General features: G+C 37.4%; 1 protein-coding gene across 1 annotated transcript in view; it reads right to left on the bottom strand.

The window, feature by feature from the left end:
• The window catches only part of HMCN1 (hemicentin 1), a 519661-nt gene that overhangs the window by 40657 nt on the left and 460761 nt on the right, over nucleotides 1-18243 (bottom strand). Inside the window, exons 96-100 of the mRNA XM_065885936.1 lie at nucleotides 17461-17582; nucleotides 16613-16850; nucleotides 11283-11345; nucleotides 9740-9859; nucleotides 8723-8857 (exon numbers count right to left, since the gene is read on the bottom strand). Coding sequence (XP_065742008.1) covers nucleotides 8723-8857; nucleotides 9740-9859; nucleotides 11283-11345; nucleotides 16613-16850; nucleotides 17461-17582 — 678 coding nt within the window. The remainder of the gene's footprint in view (nucleotides 1-8722; nucleotides 8858-9739; nucleotides 9860-11282; nucleotides 11346-16612; nucleotides 16851-17460; nucleotides 17583-18243) is intronic.

The following is an 18243-nucleotide window of genomic DNA, read 5'->3' as shown; positions in this document are numbered from 1 at the left end:
AAAAAATAATAAAGTTAAGTCTTCTGCAACAACTTTTGCAATTTGACCCTTCTTCCCAATTTTTGCTGCTATTAGTCTGATGCAGGTGTTTATTACCTTGCACTCAAATGACTGCAGCAACTTTAGCTTTTCTCCTCATTTGTAGTCACTGCCAAATTAATCTTCCTGAACACCATCTGGGTCATAGTGCAATGGAAAAAAAACCCTGCAGGCATGAATTCACCAAACTTGTGTGCACCTGCCTGTATTTTGTAACCTCCCCTTTCCTTCCTTTCATTCCAAAAAAAGGGAGACCACTCCTTCCATTTAAGAAGAGTTCCTCTATTTGAGTTTTTGATCTCTGCAGCCCATCTCGTCCTTCCTCATCACGATGACTGTGGTCCACTGATCATGCCCTCCTCTTCTGTATTTTTAATGCCCTTCTCCTTACTGTCATCTTTCCCACAACCCTGTAGACATAATCAAATCTTTCCTATCCCAACACAATTCCTCCCTCAGGTCTCTACTCACCTCAAGCTCCTGCCACTTTTCTATTGTTCTATTACAAACCCTCAAAAGAAAAATCTCACCATATTTTAGGCTCTCCATGTTCTAATCTTACATTCCCAAGTTCGAGATTTCCAATGTCTTATTTTGTTCTTGTTTTCTATTTCAGATTTTCTAATTTAATCTTTCAAAACCTGTACATGTCACATAAATGCACAAATGTGATAACATGTTTTTAAGTTTAATTTTTATTTTATATTGGGCTACAGTTGACTTACAATGTTGTGTTAGTTTCAGTTGTACAGCCAAGTGGTTCAGTTGCACATATACATATATCCATTCTTTTTCAGATTCTTTTCCCATATAGGTTATTACAGATTATTGAGTAGAGTTCCGTGTGCTATACAGTAGGTCTTTTTCAATTACCTATTTTATATATATTAGTGTGTATATGTTAATCCCAAACTCCTAATATATCCCTCCCCCCACCACCTCTCCCTTTGGTAACCATAAGTTTGTTTTCAAAGTCTGTGAGTCTCTTTGTTCTGCAAATAAGTTCATTTGTATCATCTTTTTAGATTCCATGTATAAGTGATACCATATACTATTTATCTTTCTCTTTCTGACTTACTTCACTTAGTATGATAATCTCTAGGTCCATCCATGTTGCTGCAAATGGCATTATTGCATTCTTTTTTATGGCTGAGTAATATTCCATTGTATATACGTGCCACATCTTCTTTACCCATTCCTCTGTCAATTTAGCCATTCCATATCTTGGCTATTGTAAATAGTGCTGCAATGAACATTGGGGTACATGCATCTTTTCGAAGTATGGTTTTCTCTGGATATATGTATGGTTTCTCCATACAGTTTTCCATAGTGGTTGTACCAGTTTACATTCCTACCAACAGTGTAGGAGGGTTCCCTTTTCTCCACATCCTCTCTAGCAATTATTATGTGTAGACTTTTTAATGATGGCCATTCTGACTGGTGTGAGGTGATACCTCATTGGAGTTTTGGTTTGCATTACTCTAATAATTAGTGATATTTAGCATCTTTTCATGTGCTTTTTGGCCATCTTTATGTCTTCATTAGAGAAATGTATATTTAGATCTTCTGCCCATTTTTTGATTAGGTTGTTAGTTTTTTCATATTGAGCTGCATGAGCTGTTTGTATATTTTGAGGTTTATCCTTTGTTGGTCACTTTGTTTGTAAATATTTTCTCCCATTCTGTGGGTTGTGTTTTCATTTTGTTTATGATTTCCTTTGCTGTGCAAAACTTTTAAGTTTAATTAGGTCCTATTTGTTTATTTTTGCTTTTATTTTCATTACCCTAGGAGGTGGATCCAAAAAGATGTTGCTGTGATCTATGTCAAAGAGTGTTCTTCCTATGTTTTCCTCTTAAGAGTTTTATAGTATCTGGTCCTACATTTAGGTCTTGAATTCATTTTGAGTTCATTTTTGTGTATGGTGTTAGAGAATGTTTTAATTTCATTCTTTTACATGTAGCTGTCCAGTTTTCCCAGCTCCACTTATTGAAGAGACTGTCTTTTTTCCATTGCATAGTCTTGCCTCCTTTGTCATAGATTAATTGACCATAGGTTGTGTGGGTTTATTTCTGGGCTTTCTATCCTGTTCCACTGACCCATATTTCTGTTTTTGTGCCAGTACTATACTGTTTTGATTACGGTAGCTTTGTAGTATAGTTTGAAGTTAGGGAGCCTGATTCCTCCAGCTCTGTTTTTCTTTCTCAGGATTGCTTTGGCCATTCAGGGACTTTTGTGTTTCCATACAAATTAAAATTTTTTTTTGCTCTCCTTCTGGGAAAAATGCCATTGGTAATTTGATAGGGATTGCACTGAGTCTGTAGATAGCTCTGAGTAGTATAGTCATTTTGACAGTATTGATTCTTCCAATCCAAGACCACAGTATATCTTTCCATCTGTTTGTGCCATCTTCAATTTCTTTTATCAGCATTTTAGTTTTCAGAGTACAGGTCTTTTGCCTCCTTCGGTATGCTTATTCATAGGTATTTAATTCTTTTTGATGCGATGGTAAATGAGACTGTTTCCTTAATTTCTCTTTCTGATCTTTCATTGTTAGTGTATAGAAATGCAACAGATTTCTGTGTATTAATTTTGTATCCTGCAACTTTACCAAATTCATTGAGCTCTAGTAGTTTTCTGGTAGCAAAATCTTTAGGATTTTCTATGTATAGTATCACTTTACCTGCAAACAGTAACAGTTTTACTTTTTGGATTTTTTTACTCTTTGGATTTCCAATTTGGATTCCTTTTACTTCTTTTTATTCTCTGACTGCCATGGCTAGGACTTCTAAAAGTATATTAGATAAAAGTGGTGAGAGTGGACATCCTTGTCTTGTTCCTGACCTTAGAGGAATGCTTTCAGTTTCACCACTGAGTACAATGTTAGCTGTGGGTTTGTCATATATGGCCTTTCTATGTTGAGGTAGGTTCTCTCTATGCCCCCTTTCTGGATGGAGCATCTTTATCATAAAGGGGTGTTGAATTTTGTCAAAAGTTTTTCTGCATCTATGGAGATAATCATATGGCTTTTATTCTTCAATTTGTTACTGTGGTGTATCATACTGATTGATTTGTGCATACTGAAAAATCCTTGTATCCCTAGGATAAATCCCAATTGATCATGGTGTATGATCCTTTTAATGTATTGTTGAATTCAGTCTGCTAGTGTTTTGTTGAGGATTTTTGCATCTATGTACATCAGTGATATTGGCCTATAATTTTTTTTTTGTAGTATCTTTATCTGGTTTTGGTATCAGGGTGATGCTGGACTTGTAGAATGAGTTTGGGAGTGTTCCTTTTTCTGCAATTTTTGAAACAGTTTCCAAAGGATATGTGTTAACTCTTCTCTAAACGTTTGATAGAATTTGCTTCTGAAGCCATCTGGTTCTGGACTTCTGTTTGTTGGAAGTTTTTAAATCACAGTTTCAACTTCAGTACTTGTGATTGGTCTGTTCATATTTCCTATTCCTTCCTGATTCAGTCTTGGGAGATGGTACCTTCCTACGAATTCGTCTGTTTCTTCTAGGTTGTCCATTTTATTGGCATCTAGTTGCTTGTAGTAGTCTCAGGATCCTTTGTATTTCTGTGGTGCCCATTGTAACTTCTCCGTTTTCATTTCTAATTTTATTGATTTGGGCCCTTTCCCTTTTTTTTTCTTGATGAGTCTGTCTAAAGTTTTATCAATTTTGTTCATCTTTTCAAAGAACCAGCTTTTAGTTTCTTTGATCTTTTCTATTGTTTTCTTCATCTCTATTTCATGTATTTCTGCTCTGATCTTTATGATTTCTTTTACTAACTTTGGCTTTTGTTTGTTCTTCTTTTTCTAGGTGCTTTAGGTGTAAGGTTAGGTTGTTGTTTTTGAGATTTTTGTCTCTTGAGGTAACATTGTATTGCTATAAACTTCCCTCGTAAACTGCTTTTGCTGCATCCCAAAGTTGCTGGATTGTTTTGTTTCTGTTTTCATTTGTCTCTAGGTAGTTTTTGATTTCCTCTTTGATTTCTTCAGTGATCCATTGGTTGTTTAGTAACATATTATCTAGCCTCCAGGTGTTTCTGTTTTTTGCAGTTTTTTTTCTTGTAGTTGATGTCTAATCTCATAGCATTGTGGTTGTTAAAGATGCTTAATTTCAGTTTTCTTAAATTTACTGAGGTTTGCTTTCTGGCACAGCATGTGATCTATTGTGGAGTATGTTCTGTGTGAACTTGAAAAGAATGTGTATTCTGCTGCTTTTGGATGGAGTGCTTAAATATTAAGTCCATCTTGTCTAATGTGTCATTTAAGGGCTGTGTTTCCTTATTGATTTTCTATCTGAGTGATCTGTCCGTTGAGGCAAGGGGGGTGTTAGAGTCCCCTACTACTATTGTGCTACTGTCGATTTCTCCTTTTATGGCTGTTAGCATCTGTCTTACATATTGAGGTGCTCCTATGTTGGGTGCATATATATTTACAATTGTTATATCTTCTTCTTGTATTGATCCCTTCATCATTATGTAGTGTCCTTCTTTGTCTCTTATAACAGTCTTTATTTTAAAGTCTATTTTGTCTGATATGAGTTTTGCTGCTCTAGTTTTCTTTTGATTTCTGTTTGCCTGGAATACCTTTTTCCAACATCTCACTTTCAGTCTGTACATGTCCCTTAGTCTGAAGTGGGTTTCTTGTAGACAGCATATGTACGGGTCTTGCTTTTGTATCCATTAAGCCAATCTATGTGTTTTGGTTGGAGCATTTAATACATTTACATTTAAGGTAATTATCGATATTAATGTTCTTATTGCCATTTTGTTAATTGTTTTGGATTTGTTTTTGTACGTCATTTTCCTTCATTTCTCTTTTCTTCTCTTCTGTTGTGATTTGATGACTATCTTAGAGTTGTGTTTGGATTGCTTTTTCCTTTTTGTATGTGTATCTATTGTAGATTTTTGGTTTGTGGTTACCATGAGGTTTTGATATAGCAATCTCTCTCTCTCTCTCTCTATATATATATATAAGATTATTTTAAGTTGCTGGTCTCTGAATTGCAAATGCATTTCTAATGTACTGCATTTGTACTCTCCTCACGATTGCTGGTTTTGATGTCATATCTGTGTATAGATGATTTGCTACCTTTACAGAATGTTTGCCTTTACTGGTGAGCTTTCCCATTCATAATTCTTTTGTTTCTAGTTGTGGCCTTTTCTTTTCTGCCTAAAGAAGTTCCTTTAGCATTTGTTGTAAAGCTGGTTTGGTGGTGCGAAATTCTCTTAACTTTTGCTTGTCTGTAAAGCTTCTGATTTCTCCATTGAATCTGAACAAGAGCCTTGCTGGGTAAAGTATTCTTGACTGTAGGTTTTTCCCTTTCATCACTTTAAATATATCGTGCCACTCCCTTCTGGCTTGCAGAGTTTCTGCTAAAACATCAGCTGATAACTGTATGGGGATTCCCTTGTATGTTATTTGTTGCTTTTAATATTTTCTCTTTGTGTTTAATTTTTGTCAAGTTGATTAATATGTGTCTTGGTGTGTTCCTCCTTGGGTTTATCTTGTATGGGACTCTGTGCTTCCTGGACTTGAGTGAGTGTTTCCTTTCCCATGTTAGTGAAGTGAAGTTAGTGTTAGTGAAGTTTCTGGCTATTATTTCTTCAAATATTTTCCCAGGCCCTTTCTCTCTCTTCTCCTTCTGGGACCCCTTTAATGCAAATGTTGGTGTGTTTAGTGTTGTCCCAGAGGTCTCTTAAACTGTCCTCATTTCTTTTCATTCTTTTTTCTTTATTCTGTTCTGCAGCAGTGATTTCCACTCATCTCTCTTTCTGCTCACTTAATCGTTCTTCTGCCTCATTTATCCTGTTATTGATTCCTTCCAGTGTATTTTTCATTTCAGTTATTGTATTGTTCAACTCTGTTTGTTCTTTAAATCTTCTACCTCTTTGCTAAACATTTCTTGTATCTCAGTCTGTGCCTCCATTGTTTTTCTCAGATCTTGGATAATCTTTACTCTCATTACTCTGAAGTCTTTTCAGGCAGATTGCCTATCTCCACTTCACTTAGCTGTTCTTCTGGGGTTTTATCTTGCTCCTTTGTCTGGAATATATTTCTTTTCCACCTCATTTTGTCTAACTTTCTGGTCTCCTTTTCTCAGGCTTCAGTACCGTAGTTGTTCTTGCTTCTGGTGTCTGCTCCTTGGTGGGTGAGGTTGGTCCAGAGGCTTGTGAAGGCTTCCTAATGTGAAGGACTGGTGCTTGCCCACTGGTGGTGGAGCTGGGTCTTGTCCCTCTGGGCAGGGCCATGTCAAGGGGTGTGTTTAAAGGTGGCTGTGGATTCAGGATGACTTTAGGCAGCCTGTCTGCTGATGGGTGGGGCTGTGTTCCTGTCTTGCTGGTTATTGGGCCTGAGGTGTGCCAGCACTGGAGCCTACAGGCTGTTAGGTGGGGCCGGTTCTTGCTGCCAAGTCCTCTTGCAGAACTCACATTGATGAATGTTCCCTGGGGTCTTTGCCTCCAGTGTCCTTGCCCCCACAGTGAGCTACAGGTGACCACCACCTACCTGGGAGATCCTCCAAGACCTGTAGGTAGGTCTGGCTCAGGGTCCTATGTAGTCACTGCTTTGCCCTGGGTCCCAGTGCATGTGAAGCCTTATGTGCACCCTTCAAGAGTGGGATCTCTGTTTTCCTCAGTCCTGTGGAGCTCCTGCACTCAAGCCTCAAAGCCAAATGTTCTGGGGGCTACTCCTCCCAATGCCAGACCCCCAGGCTGGGGAGCCTGATGGGGAGCTCAGAACTATCACTCCTGTGGGAGAACCTCTGTGATATAATTATTTTCCAGTTTATGAGTCACCCACTCAGTGGGTGTGGGGTTTGATTATATCATGGAAGCACCCCTTCTGTCATCCTGTTGTGGCTTCTTCTTTGTCTTTGGATGTAGAATATCTTTTTTGGTAGGTTCTTTTGGTAGGTCATTTTTGTCGATGTTTCTTCAGCAGTTAGTCATGATTTTGGTGTTTTCATGAGAGGAGGTGAGCTCAAGTCCTTCCACTCTGCCATCTTGTCTCCTCCCTGATCTGTGATCATATACTTTTAAAAGATTTTCTTAGTGCAGTTTTTTCTTCTTCTTTCACTTGGCTTCCCTTGTCCTCCCCTTGTCCACCAAAGCCAACTTACATTAACAATCTAATATAAATAATAACATATCTCTTTTATGTAAACCTATATCTCCTCCTAAATATATAAGTCCATTTCCTTTTTCTTTGGTTATTGTTTGTTTTCCAGTCACATAATCTTTTCTACACAAGTTGCATACACTCTTTCATATCTTTGTGTTCTCACTCAACAATGCCTCATGGAAATTCTAAGCCAAACGGTTGTTGGCTATTTGTCTAAGCCAAATAGTTGAGCTTCATTCCATTCTTTTTAATGGCAGCATAGTGGTTCATGGTATAGATGTACCATAATTCATTCATTCTTTCTACTATTAAGAATTTCATTTTGTATCCAGTGTTTCTTCCTCTGGAAAATCCTGATAGCAGCTTTATTCATAATTGCTAAAATTTGTAAGTGCCAAGATGTCCTTCAGTAGAATGGATATATAAACTGTGGTACATTCATACAATGGATTATTTTTCAGCACTAAAAAGAAATAAGCTATCAAGCCATGAAAAGACATAGAAGAATCTTAAATGTATATTACTAAGTGAAAGACGCCAATCTGAAAAGGCTACATACTGCATCATTCCAACTACATGACATTCTGGAAAAGGTAAAGCTAGAGAGACAATAAAAAGATGACGGGCTTCCCTGGTGGCACAGTTGTTAAGAATCCACCTGCCAGTGCAGGGGACACGGGTGTGAGCCCTGGTCCGGGAAGATCCCACATGCTGTGAAGCAACTAAGCCCGTGTGCCACAACTACTGAGCCTGCGTGCCTGGAGCCCAAGCTCTGAAACAAACAGAAGCCACTACACTGCAACAAAGAGTAGCCTCTATTTGCTGCAACTAGAGAAAGCCCGGCACAGCCAAAAAATAAATTTATATATATATATATATATATATATATATATATAAAGAGGAGTGGTTTCTGGAGGTTGGGGGAGGAAAGGATGACTAGGTGGAACACAGAAGATTTTTAGGGCAAGGAAACTATTGTGTATAATACTATAATGGAGGATATATGACGTTATTCATTTGTCTAAACCCATAGAATATACAACACCAGGAGTGAATCCTAATGTAAACAATGGACTTTGGGTGGTAATTATGTGTTAATGCAGGTTTATCCTTGGTTAAAAAAAAAAAAAAAAAAAAGTACCAGTCTGGTGCAGGATGTTGGTAGCAGGGGAGGCTGTGCATGAGTTGGGGCAGGGAGAATATGGAAAATCTTTTTATGTTCTACTCAAATTTGTTGTGAATCTAAAACTGCTCTAAAATAATAAGTTCTATTTAAAAAGTCCTGCAGTAAATATTCAGTCTTATGAAATGAGTTTTATTAAATAGATTCTATTAAGATCATGCTGTATGATCTCTTCTCTCAAATATTACAGGCAAGTTTTATTCAAAACCACTTTGTTACAAATACTTAAAATAGCCATGGCATATTACATTTAAACATTTTACTAAGAAGCTCAATCTATTAAAGAGCGTTTACTCTAAGTGATTCAACAGGCAGGGGTTTTAATTTGTAATACAATGAAGATAAAGCAAGGGCCTCCATTTGTATACCTTGACAACTCAGCCCATCACTAGTTCTTCGAAAGCCAGTTCCACAGCGGACCACACAGTGATAGGATCCAATGGTATTGTCACAATCCTGACCAGCATGGCAAGTGTGTCCACTCAAAGCACACTCATCAATATCTGCAACAAAGTGAGTCATTCAACTAGGGGGAACTGAAGAAAACCAACCAAAGAACCTGTTGTGAAATGGGGATAAGAAAAGCAATGAATGACACTTGAAATATACAAGAGCAAAAACGGCGAATTTTGGGGGTGTGTCATTTCAGGTGGGTTGAGTAGCTGACAAGCTCATAGCAGGACAGTGTGATGTCTTCACAGACCAAGCCATCCAACAGACCACTTATAAATTAGGTGGCTGAAAAAAGGTACTTCTCCTTTCTGACATCTCAGTTTTTTCATCTGTAAAATGAGGATAATAATATCCACCTCTCAGCATTGCTTTGAAAATTAAATGTTTATGAGGTGCCCAATCCATACTGGACATTCCATAAAAGTTACTCCTATGCCCCTGCTCTCTCTCTCTTTAGCATTTAGAAGGGGGTCTCCTTGGGCATAGAGGGAGAAATCCTTTCTTCTTTTCATCATTTTTAGTTTATTATACAACTAGGCTTTTATACAAGTTCTAACTTTGAAGCATACCTGGAATCTGATAGAAAAGTGCGTTTTTCTTTAACGTACCATGATTGTGCAACTTGCTAATTTCTTTATAGCCTCTTCCTTCCTACTTTTATCCCTGTAAAAGGAGTACGGTAATAGTCCTGCCTGCCTCTTCTCATTGTGTTGTGGGGATTGAGTGAGTCACTACAGGCATTGCTGTCCACAGAGCACCCCATATGAAGGCAGTGTGTGAGCAGTATTCCCTCTTCCTTACTTTTTCAACTTAATGAAGGTGGGGGCAGAAAGCACAGGAAAGAAGAGCACTGGTCTACCACGCTTTTCCTAGGTCAGAGACTGCCATGTCCACTGCTTAAATGTGTTGATTAGACTTAGCTTTGTGACTACCTTGACAAGTTCTTCCATCCACAGCTATAGTGAGGCCTTTTGGGCAGGAGCAATGATAAGTTCCCATGGCATTGTGACAGGTATGCGAGCAGGGATTCCCTGCTGCACATTCATCTTCATCTGAAAGAAGAAACAGAAAGACCCAATTAGTATCAAGAAGCCCTACTTTGAAGAAGCCCTACTTTCAAGGAGTTATTAAAGTTGGTGAGAAGAGTTGCTTATAGAGGCCACTGAATGGATCAAATGTAACAGGAAATGCTCTAAGTGCCACAGGATGGAAACACGAAATAAAAATTAATTTGGGGTCCTCAAATTATCTCTGAGAGTGAATAAATGGTTAGATTAATTCTAAAACAACGATGACAGCTGAGATATAATGACAATTTATTGTGATCTAAATGCTTTTTACCTACATTAACTCATTCCTATCCTCATTTGTATGATAAAACTGAGGAACAAAGAGGTTAAGTAAATTGCTCAAGGTCACATAGGTCATTATTCTCAGAGCTGGGATCTGAACCTGGGCAGTGTAGTTTCTAAAGACCACCTTTTTACCACTATACTACATTACATTGCCTACCAGCAAGCAAAAAGAAAGGCACTGTGGGGCTTCCCTGGTGGCTCAGTGGTTAAGAATCTGCCTGCCAGTGCAGGGGACAGGGGTTTGAGCCCTGATCCAGGAAGATCCCACATGCTGCAGAGCAACTAAGCCCGTGTGCCACAACTACCAAGCCTGCGCTCTAGAGCCCGCGAGCCACAACTACTGAGCCTGCACTCTAGGGCCCGCGAGCCACAACTACTGAGCCCTTGTGCCACAACTACTGAAGCCCGCATGCCTAGAGCCCGTGCTCCGCAACAAGAGAAGCCACCACAATGAGAAGCCCGCGCACCGCAACGAAGAGTAGCCCCCACTTGCTGCAACTAGAGGAAGCCCGTGTGCGGCAACAAAGACCCAACGCAGCCAAAAATAAAAAAAAAAATAATTTATTTAAAAAAAAAAGAAAAGCAAGGCACTATGTATGCTAACTTGAGCTCCTCAAGTCATTTACTTAGCTATTTACTTATCTGTGACCCTCTTGCACAGGTACTTGGATGGCACAAGGCTGGTTTAGTCATTAGTCCTCCATCCACAATCCAGCCCTATCCTACGATTAACCAATTCTCAGCTTAGGTGACTTAGAGTTGAATTACTGCTGTTCCACATTCATGGCAATCAGGTGGCCAGACGAAGTCCAGTGTTTTGTCCCTGTGTTCCCTCTACCCCTTTACTTGATCATGATCCTTGACACACTTGACTGTGGACTAATCGGAAGAGAAAGGGCTTTGTATCTATCTTAAATTCAAATCTAGCTCTGCCACTAGATAGCTGAGTGATCTTAGGCAGTCAACTTCTTCACATCTCAATTTCTTCACCTGTAAAATGGGACATTTGTAGGACTGTTGTGATTCTTAAATATCTAGCAAAATGACAGTAATGTCCATTAAATGGTAGCATTAATAGCTTAATAAAAAATAAAAACGAATAATTTATTTCCATACTTACCAGCACAAAAGGGTCCAACTGAATCTAAGGCAAACCCAGAGGGGCACTGATTACTGCGATCTCCTACCATAGAGAGAAAAGCAAAATTAACTGGCTTGTTAGAACATTAGCATCTTGTTTCTCCCCAGGACCATCTTCTCTGGGAACATATGCCAAGGATGGAACACATGACACAGCAAATGCAATAGGTGAAAACAAGCAGAATGGAAAAGTTTTACTGTTTCTCAACCAAGAACTAAATGAATCATAATACAGAGATTGTTGGCAAGCAGCCAGCCACTGGAAGCAGATTTTCTGTTTAGGTTGTTTACATTAATCAAAAGAAAATTAATTACTCTTTGATAATGAAAAAGGATCCAAATCAATATGAATGCCAGGCATAACCACAGGCAAAGTCCTATTCTTCCAGCCATTTACTTATTCTGTTTGTTCTAGAAGTAGGATTGCTATTTTGAAGCCACTTAAAATAACTTATACCAGTGAAAAACAAACTCTAGTGAAGAAACCCTCTCCTTTTGTAGATCTCCTCCATTTGTACTGTGAAGAATCTGGGTCTAAGTCCTCCTAGGTGTAACCAAGGGTTTTCCTTCCTGGTAGTCAAAGCAAGAAGAAACAGGCATATCATTATAGCAACAGAATAGATTTAAGTTAGATGTCAGAAAAAAAACTATTAACAAGAATAAATAGGTTAGGGAACCTCCTTGGAAAGTAACTCTGTTTTGACTGGTGTTAAGCCGTTTAGCAAATATTTTTGAAACGTTATTGAGATGCAAAAACTTAAATGAAACATTTTTCAAGTTAACAAAGTAATCTCACACACACATACACATACCTTAAAAGACAATCTTTGATGTAATAGGTATAGTAGATTTCTCTCAAGGGATATTTTATGTTCAGTTCATATTCAATCTCTTAGAAATTATCTTAGATTTTCCTTCAATTCTAAATGCATGAAACTGTTTGTTTATTTTTACTATTGTTTTAGGTGCTCTTCATAGAGGGAGTCTGGGCATTCATTAATTTTTCAGATTCATTCTACTTTGGAGAATCTCAATTACAATATTATTTAAGCCCTGCTGAGAACATGAAACTGTTCAAAACTCTTCTGTACATTTATATATTTGAAGGGTGGAAGAAACATGCTCCAATGAAAATATTTCTTTGACTAGAAAGCTAGAGCCCTACTTGCTATTTCTAGGCAATCAAATTGCTATAAACCATGAAGCGAAAGTAGAGAGGTTCATGATCCATTTCCACCCTGAGTGTAAACATGACCCTGAGAGCATCCAAGCCTTCCTGCACCTTCAAGGGAATGGGGACAGGATGGATGGGATAGAAACATCCGGAGCATGTTGCTAAATGATTGTTGAGTGTCATACAGTACTGTGAGCTTCATGTGCTGTATTTCATTTAAACCTCAGAACTGCCCTACTCCCATCATAACCAATTTTCAGATGAAGAATCTGAGACTGAGGACATGTAAACTGCTTGAAGTCAAAGTGCTAATATAATCTGGAGCAAGGATTTAGATGCAAGTCTGTGTGACTTTCAACCACTGAACTCAAGAATACAATTCAGGTGGTGATTATAATTCATGCTTCATTTTTATTTACTATTCAAACATTCCTTAATGCAGCCAGTATGTTGTGTACAGTACTGTGTTGGGGACGTAGTTGTGGAAAAATGTGTAATGTAAACATAAATTATTATCTGATAGAAGCTTTAGATTTCTGGTTCTAAATGGGGAGATATCTTCCATTGAGTGGCATCTGGGAAGGTTTTTGGGAGAGACTTTGGTTGTCATTATAATGACATGATTTAATAGGGAAGCCTATTTAAATTTAGGGGGTGGGGAAGACCCTGGGGAAGGTTTTAAGTATTGCAATGTGTGGGATAACGATGCAAGATGAAGATGTGTCCCTTGCCCTGAAAAATTGTCATGGAAGCGAGAAAGCTGTTTGTAATTATCTAAGGCTAGAACCCATCTTCCATATATTAAACTGTTTCTTTGTGTGATTAAAATATACAATGAACTTTCCAGAAATGCAGCTGTCATATAAATGGGTGGTTGATTGTACATTGTTTTATTCAGAACATTACCAAGAATTACTCAATGTTTTTTAAAAAAAATCACACTGGGCCTCTAAATATTGGTTCAGCCATGTAAATACTTCTCTCTTAACTTCCAGTGTAGTAATGTCTAAAGATTTTCATATTGAAATACATAATATTTTGTTATCAACTATTTTCCTTTTATTTATTCTTTCTGTTGTAATTAAATCATGTTATTTTGAATTATATTATGGTTTACTTTTTGACATAGTAGGGAGACAATACAAAATATTTGTTTGTGTTACAGTAATGTATAATTGTAGAAACTTTAAAAAGTATAAAATTCCCTGTAACCTTGTCACTTGGAACAAACTACTGCCAAGATTTTGGTGCTTTTCCCTGCAGTCACTTCTATCAATCAGTATATACTTGAAAAAATTAAGTTAGGATCCTTTACAGACTAACAGTTGCCAAACTTTACGATCGTAAAATCTTTTGGAGAGCTTATTAAAAATATAGATCCCTCTGGTCCTACCCCAGTCAGAATTGCCAAGGAAGAAGCCTGGGAATCTGTGTTTTTAACCAGTATAAAGGTTTCCTTACAATCACTGTGATGTGGGCAACCCAGGTTTGGATCATATTGTGTACTATTTTTCAATGATTGTTATGTCATGTACATTCTCCTTTGTCACTTGTTTATAGCTATATTGTCAATACCTAGAGCAGTATCTGGTATACAGTAGGTACTCACTAAATATTTTTAAATGAATAAGCAATCATTAGAATACCTTTGAAGGAATATTTAGTTTAAGAGTTTATCATACATCTGTGCCATCATTTACATATTTACCTCTTTCAGGACATTTATTCTTGGCCATTTCTGTGATTTTCTTAGGGCAGACTCCTAGAATGAGATAACTAAAAAGATGTGAACATTTGAGAGGCTACTGATACATACTGTTTTCCAGAAATGTCAAATCTACAATCTCTGCTGGCAGTGTAGGAGGGTATTTGTTTCCTATACCTCTCCAATACTGAGTGGTTATCCTATATTTTAATCTCTGACAATGATAACTGGAAAACGGAACCTCATTGTTTTAATTTACATTTCTTTGCTTATTAATGAGGTACAGTTTTTCACATTCATTTTGTCATTATTATTTCTTCCTTTGTGAATTTCCTGTTCACAGACTATATATTTTTCTATTGGGGTATTTGCCTTCTTCTTATTGATTTTTAAGGTTCTTATATATATTAAGGGTAATCATAGTTGTCCATAATATGTAATGCAAATAAGTTTAAATATACACAAAGAAAAACTATATATTTTGTTTTTCTCCCATGAGGAAGCTTTAAAAATTTTATTTGTAGCTAAATTTCTTTTATCTCCTTCTGATTAATTTGTAAAACTATAAATATTTTTTATAACTATATTTTGAAAATAATTTAATTAAGATATGAATTCATATAATTTTTAAAAATTTCTATATTTATTTGTGAATTGTCTTGACTAGTAGTTTCCAAATGCCAGAGTAAAGACCGGTTACAATTCAATCATTTAGGGGCTGTGTTAAAAATACAGACTCCAAGGCCCTACCTTAGACTAGCTAAACTAAAATCTTTGTACCTAGAAATCTGAACTTTCTTCAAGCTCTCTGCAATTCCAATTGCATTGTAACCATAGGTTTAGTCTAGACCCAACAAAGAGAAAGAACATGCTGGTCAAGCAACCTGGTCAAGCAACTAAGAATGCAAGCTTGCTCCCTGGTGGTCAAAGAAATTGCAGGTACACAATTCTTGCAACTCACAGGAACAATATCAACAACAAATGGGCACCTACATCAGATGTAATTCATAGAATCACAGCATCCAAGATAGTAAGGGGTTTTAAATGTCCTATAATGTTTCCTTCTATTGTGGGACCCAAGTCCCAAGGAAGGTCTTAAACCATAAAGACCCATAAAGACCTTCAAGCACGACTGGGTAGAAAGTGTACATGACTTTTCAAAAATCACTTTAATGTCTCTGGTCCCAGATGATATAAATTCATTTTTAACTAAAGTCTTGTGCTAAGTTATCTTTTAAAAAATTATATGGAGTACTGGAAAAAGTAGAAACAGAGGTTAACTTTGAAAAGTAAGTATTACTGGGGAAAAGAAAACATAATTCTTCATTCCAGTGGCTCTTTTCTTTTGTCCAAGTTACCTTAACATGCATGACAATAGTAAAATGAGGTGGTGGTGACATGTGGTTGGAGTAGGTGTAGGGCTGCGGGTTCTACTGGCTACGAGGCTTCGTGAATCTGGGATTAGCTCAAAAAAATGTGAGTATACTCCTATATTACTATGACCTTCAATTTGATGAAGCAGTTCTGATAGATGCTGAAGAAGAAAACAGTCACATGCACAACTGATGAAAGCAAGAGTAAATAGTGAAAATGAATTTTAAGTGTATGAGCTGAGCATGATAAGCAAAATGATGGTTAAAATCTACTTGCATCTATTTTAGGAAAGCCAGCACACAGCAAAACACATACATTCACCAGGCCACTCTGAGTCATTTGAAGTGTCTCATGGGAGCCTAAAGTTCAAAGCTAAAGTCATTCAAACAGTTAGTGCCTGTAACATAACCACATGCAAGTATCTCCTAGCATCAAAACCCCGCGGGATATGGAATGCTAATTGTCGTGTTGCCTCTTACAACTGAAAAGGAAATCTCAGAGTATAGACACATCAAAGCACCACACAGCATAGGGAGACTGCTGAGATCAAGGGAAAGCAGTTCAAAAGTTATAATTTCCAAGAACAATAAATGGCAGCTGAAATGATTGCCTCCCGGGTTTTAAAAGCTGCTTTTAAAATACGGAAACTTTTTTTGGCTAGTTTAGGTTAAGATACACCTTTACATCATGCTTCAGGAATTAAAAAAATTCTGTCAAATATAAGATTCAGAACAAGAACAAATGGACTTTATTACCCAAAGAAAAATCGTTGACAGAGGATATATTTTTAAACCTCTCTGTGTATATAGGCTAGAACAGTAACAACTCCACTATGCCACCTGAAGATGCCTATTAGTAAACTAAATGTACTAGAATGCCAATGCGATTGGCCTTACCACAGGACTTCACCTACGAAACATGGGCAACACACAAGAAAAACATGTCATCGTGTTCAGTCTATAATATCCTTATTTTGAATGGCATCAATGGGATTCTTTTACCCATTTAGAAAGGACTGCATAGCTTAAAGAGCTGTACTTTCCTTTAACCAGATTACCTTTGGAAATTGAAGCATGGATTTTAAAACCCAATGTCTCTTCTAACTGGTTGTAGTCAGATTCCACAGAGGATGCATGAAGTGTTTCTACCAAGAAAGGCATTCTTCCCTGTGCCTCATCATAGAAAACAGTGTGGTTCCATGTGTATGGGACGCTGATGCCATCAACGGTGAACAGCCGGGTTGAGTAGGCATACAGCTGCCCAGGACCTGTTTGAATGTAGTCCTCTGTGTAATCCTAAGAAAGACAGTACAGATTTGAGGATTAGCATGGCTCATCCTGTTTTTTTTTCTTGAGGGTACTATGAGATGTAGAATGAGATAAAAAAAAGGCTTAGGGGATAAAAATATATAATTCTAAATAAAATTGTAATTGTACAGTAGTGTTCAGGAACTAAAATTTGAACCTTTTAATTGTAAATACCTTAGTTTCATAATTTTAGTGTCATAAGTTATAGTTTAATAAGGGACTCAGTTGTAGGTCAAAAAAATGTGAAAGGGTGATTGTTACCATTCTTTAATTTCTGGAATACTTCTCAGGATGGTCTACAAAAACTTTAATGCAAGAATTAGTACTCTCTTTGTCTACAGAAAGTTAAACAAATGGCTTAAATCAACAAAGCTGTGATCTTGGTCCTGATAAGCAGGGTACTAAAACTAAGAGCTTATAAAGGCTTGTCCGTAAAGATTTTTAAACAAAGACCAGATAGCCATTCCTAACTTCAGTGGTTTAGACATTTACTCCCCAAAATGAACAAGGGAAACTACAGAAGTTTTCTGCACTCTTTTACTCCTACTCTTATTGTTACTCCAATAAACAGCGAAGGCAAGTTATCCTAGCATTTTACCTTCACAGTGACTTCAGCAGGTGACTGCAGCTGCAGGACATAGCCACTCACAACGATATCTACCAGCAAAGCTCCATCGGAATCCAAGCCCCGGGCAATGTGAGTCATCCGCAAGATTTCTCCTAGGAATTAGAATTCGTTCATTTCAATAGTAGTATATATATAACCATATATATATATGGTTTGTGTAAGCACGGAGCAGATTTACTTTTTATATACCAGTTCAGCTATGTTATTGTACTTCAAACTTGATCATAAGAGAATTAAATTAGCACTTCGTCCCCAAATTAAAGACTTAGGTTGATTGAATTAAGTTGATTCCAAAATCTTTTTTTGTGGCAAAAATGTAGCCTATGATTAGGTGAAGGATTCCACACTTTTAACTCACAAGCAAGAGAAAGGCAGTTCTACAAAAATGGATCGCTTGTCTGTGAGAAGGGATAGAAAGCTTGACCAGGCAGACTGGCAATAGCCACAAGTCTGGCCCCAGGGCTTTGTTCTTTCGGATGCTTTAAGAAGTTGCAAAGGGGATCCTCATTGCCGCGTGCGGGATATCCCATGTGCCACAACTAAGACCTGGCGCAGCCAAATAAATGAATATTTTAAAAATGCTTCAAGAAAAATAAGAAGTAGCAAAGGGGCATCTTTGTAAGTGGATTGCCATACAGAGACCCACATGTCTTCTGGGCTTATTAAAGCTATGCCCTCCCTCAGCCCTTCTTTCTCAAAGATCACTGCTGCTGAGCTTCAAAGATGTTAGAAATGGAGGTCTATAAAAAGCTG

Source organism: Phocoena phocoena, chromosome 1 (genome assembly GCF_963924675.1).
Source record: "Phocoena phocoena chromosome 1, mPhoPho1.1, whole genome shotgun sequence".
Lineage (NCBI taxonomy): Eukaryota > Metazoa > Chordata > Mammalia > Artiodactyla > Phocoenidae > Phocoena > Phocoena phocoena.
This window is presented reverse-complemented; position numbering and strand designations above follow the sequence as displayed.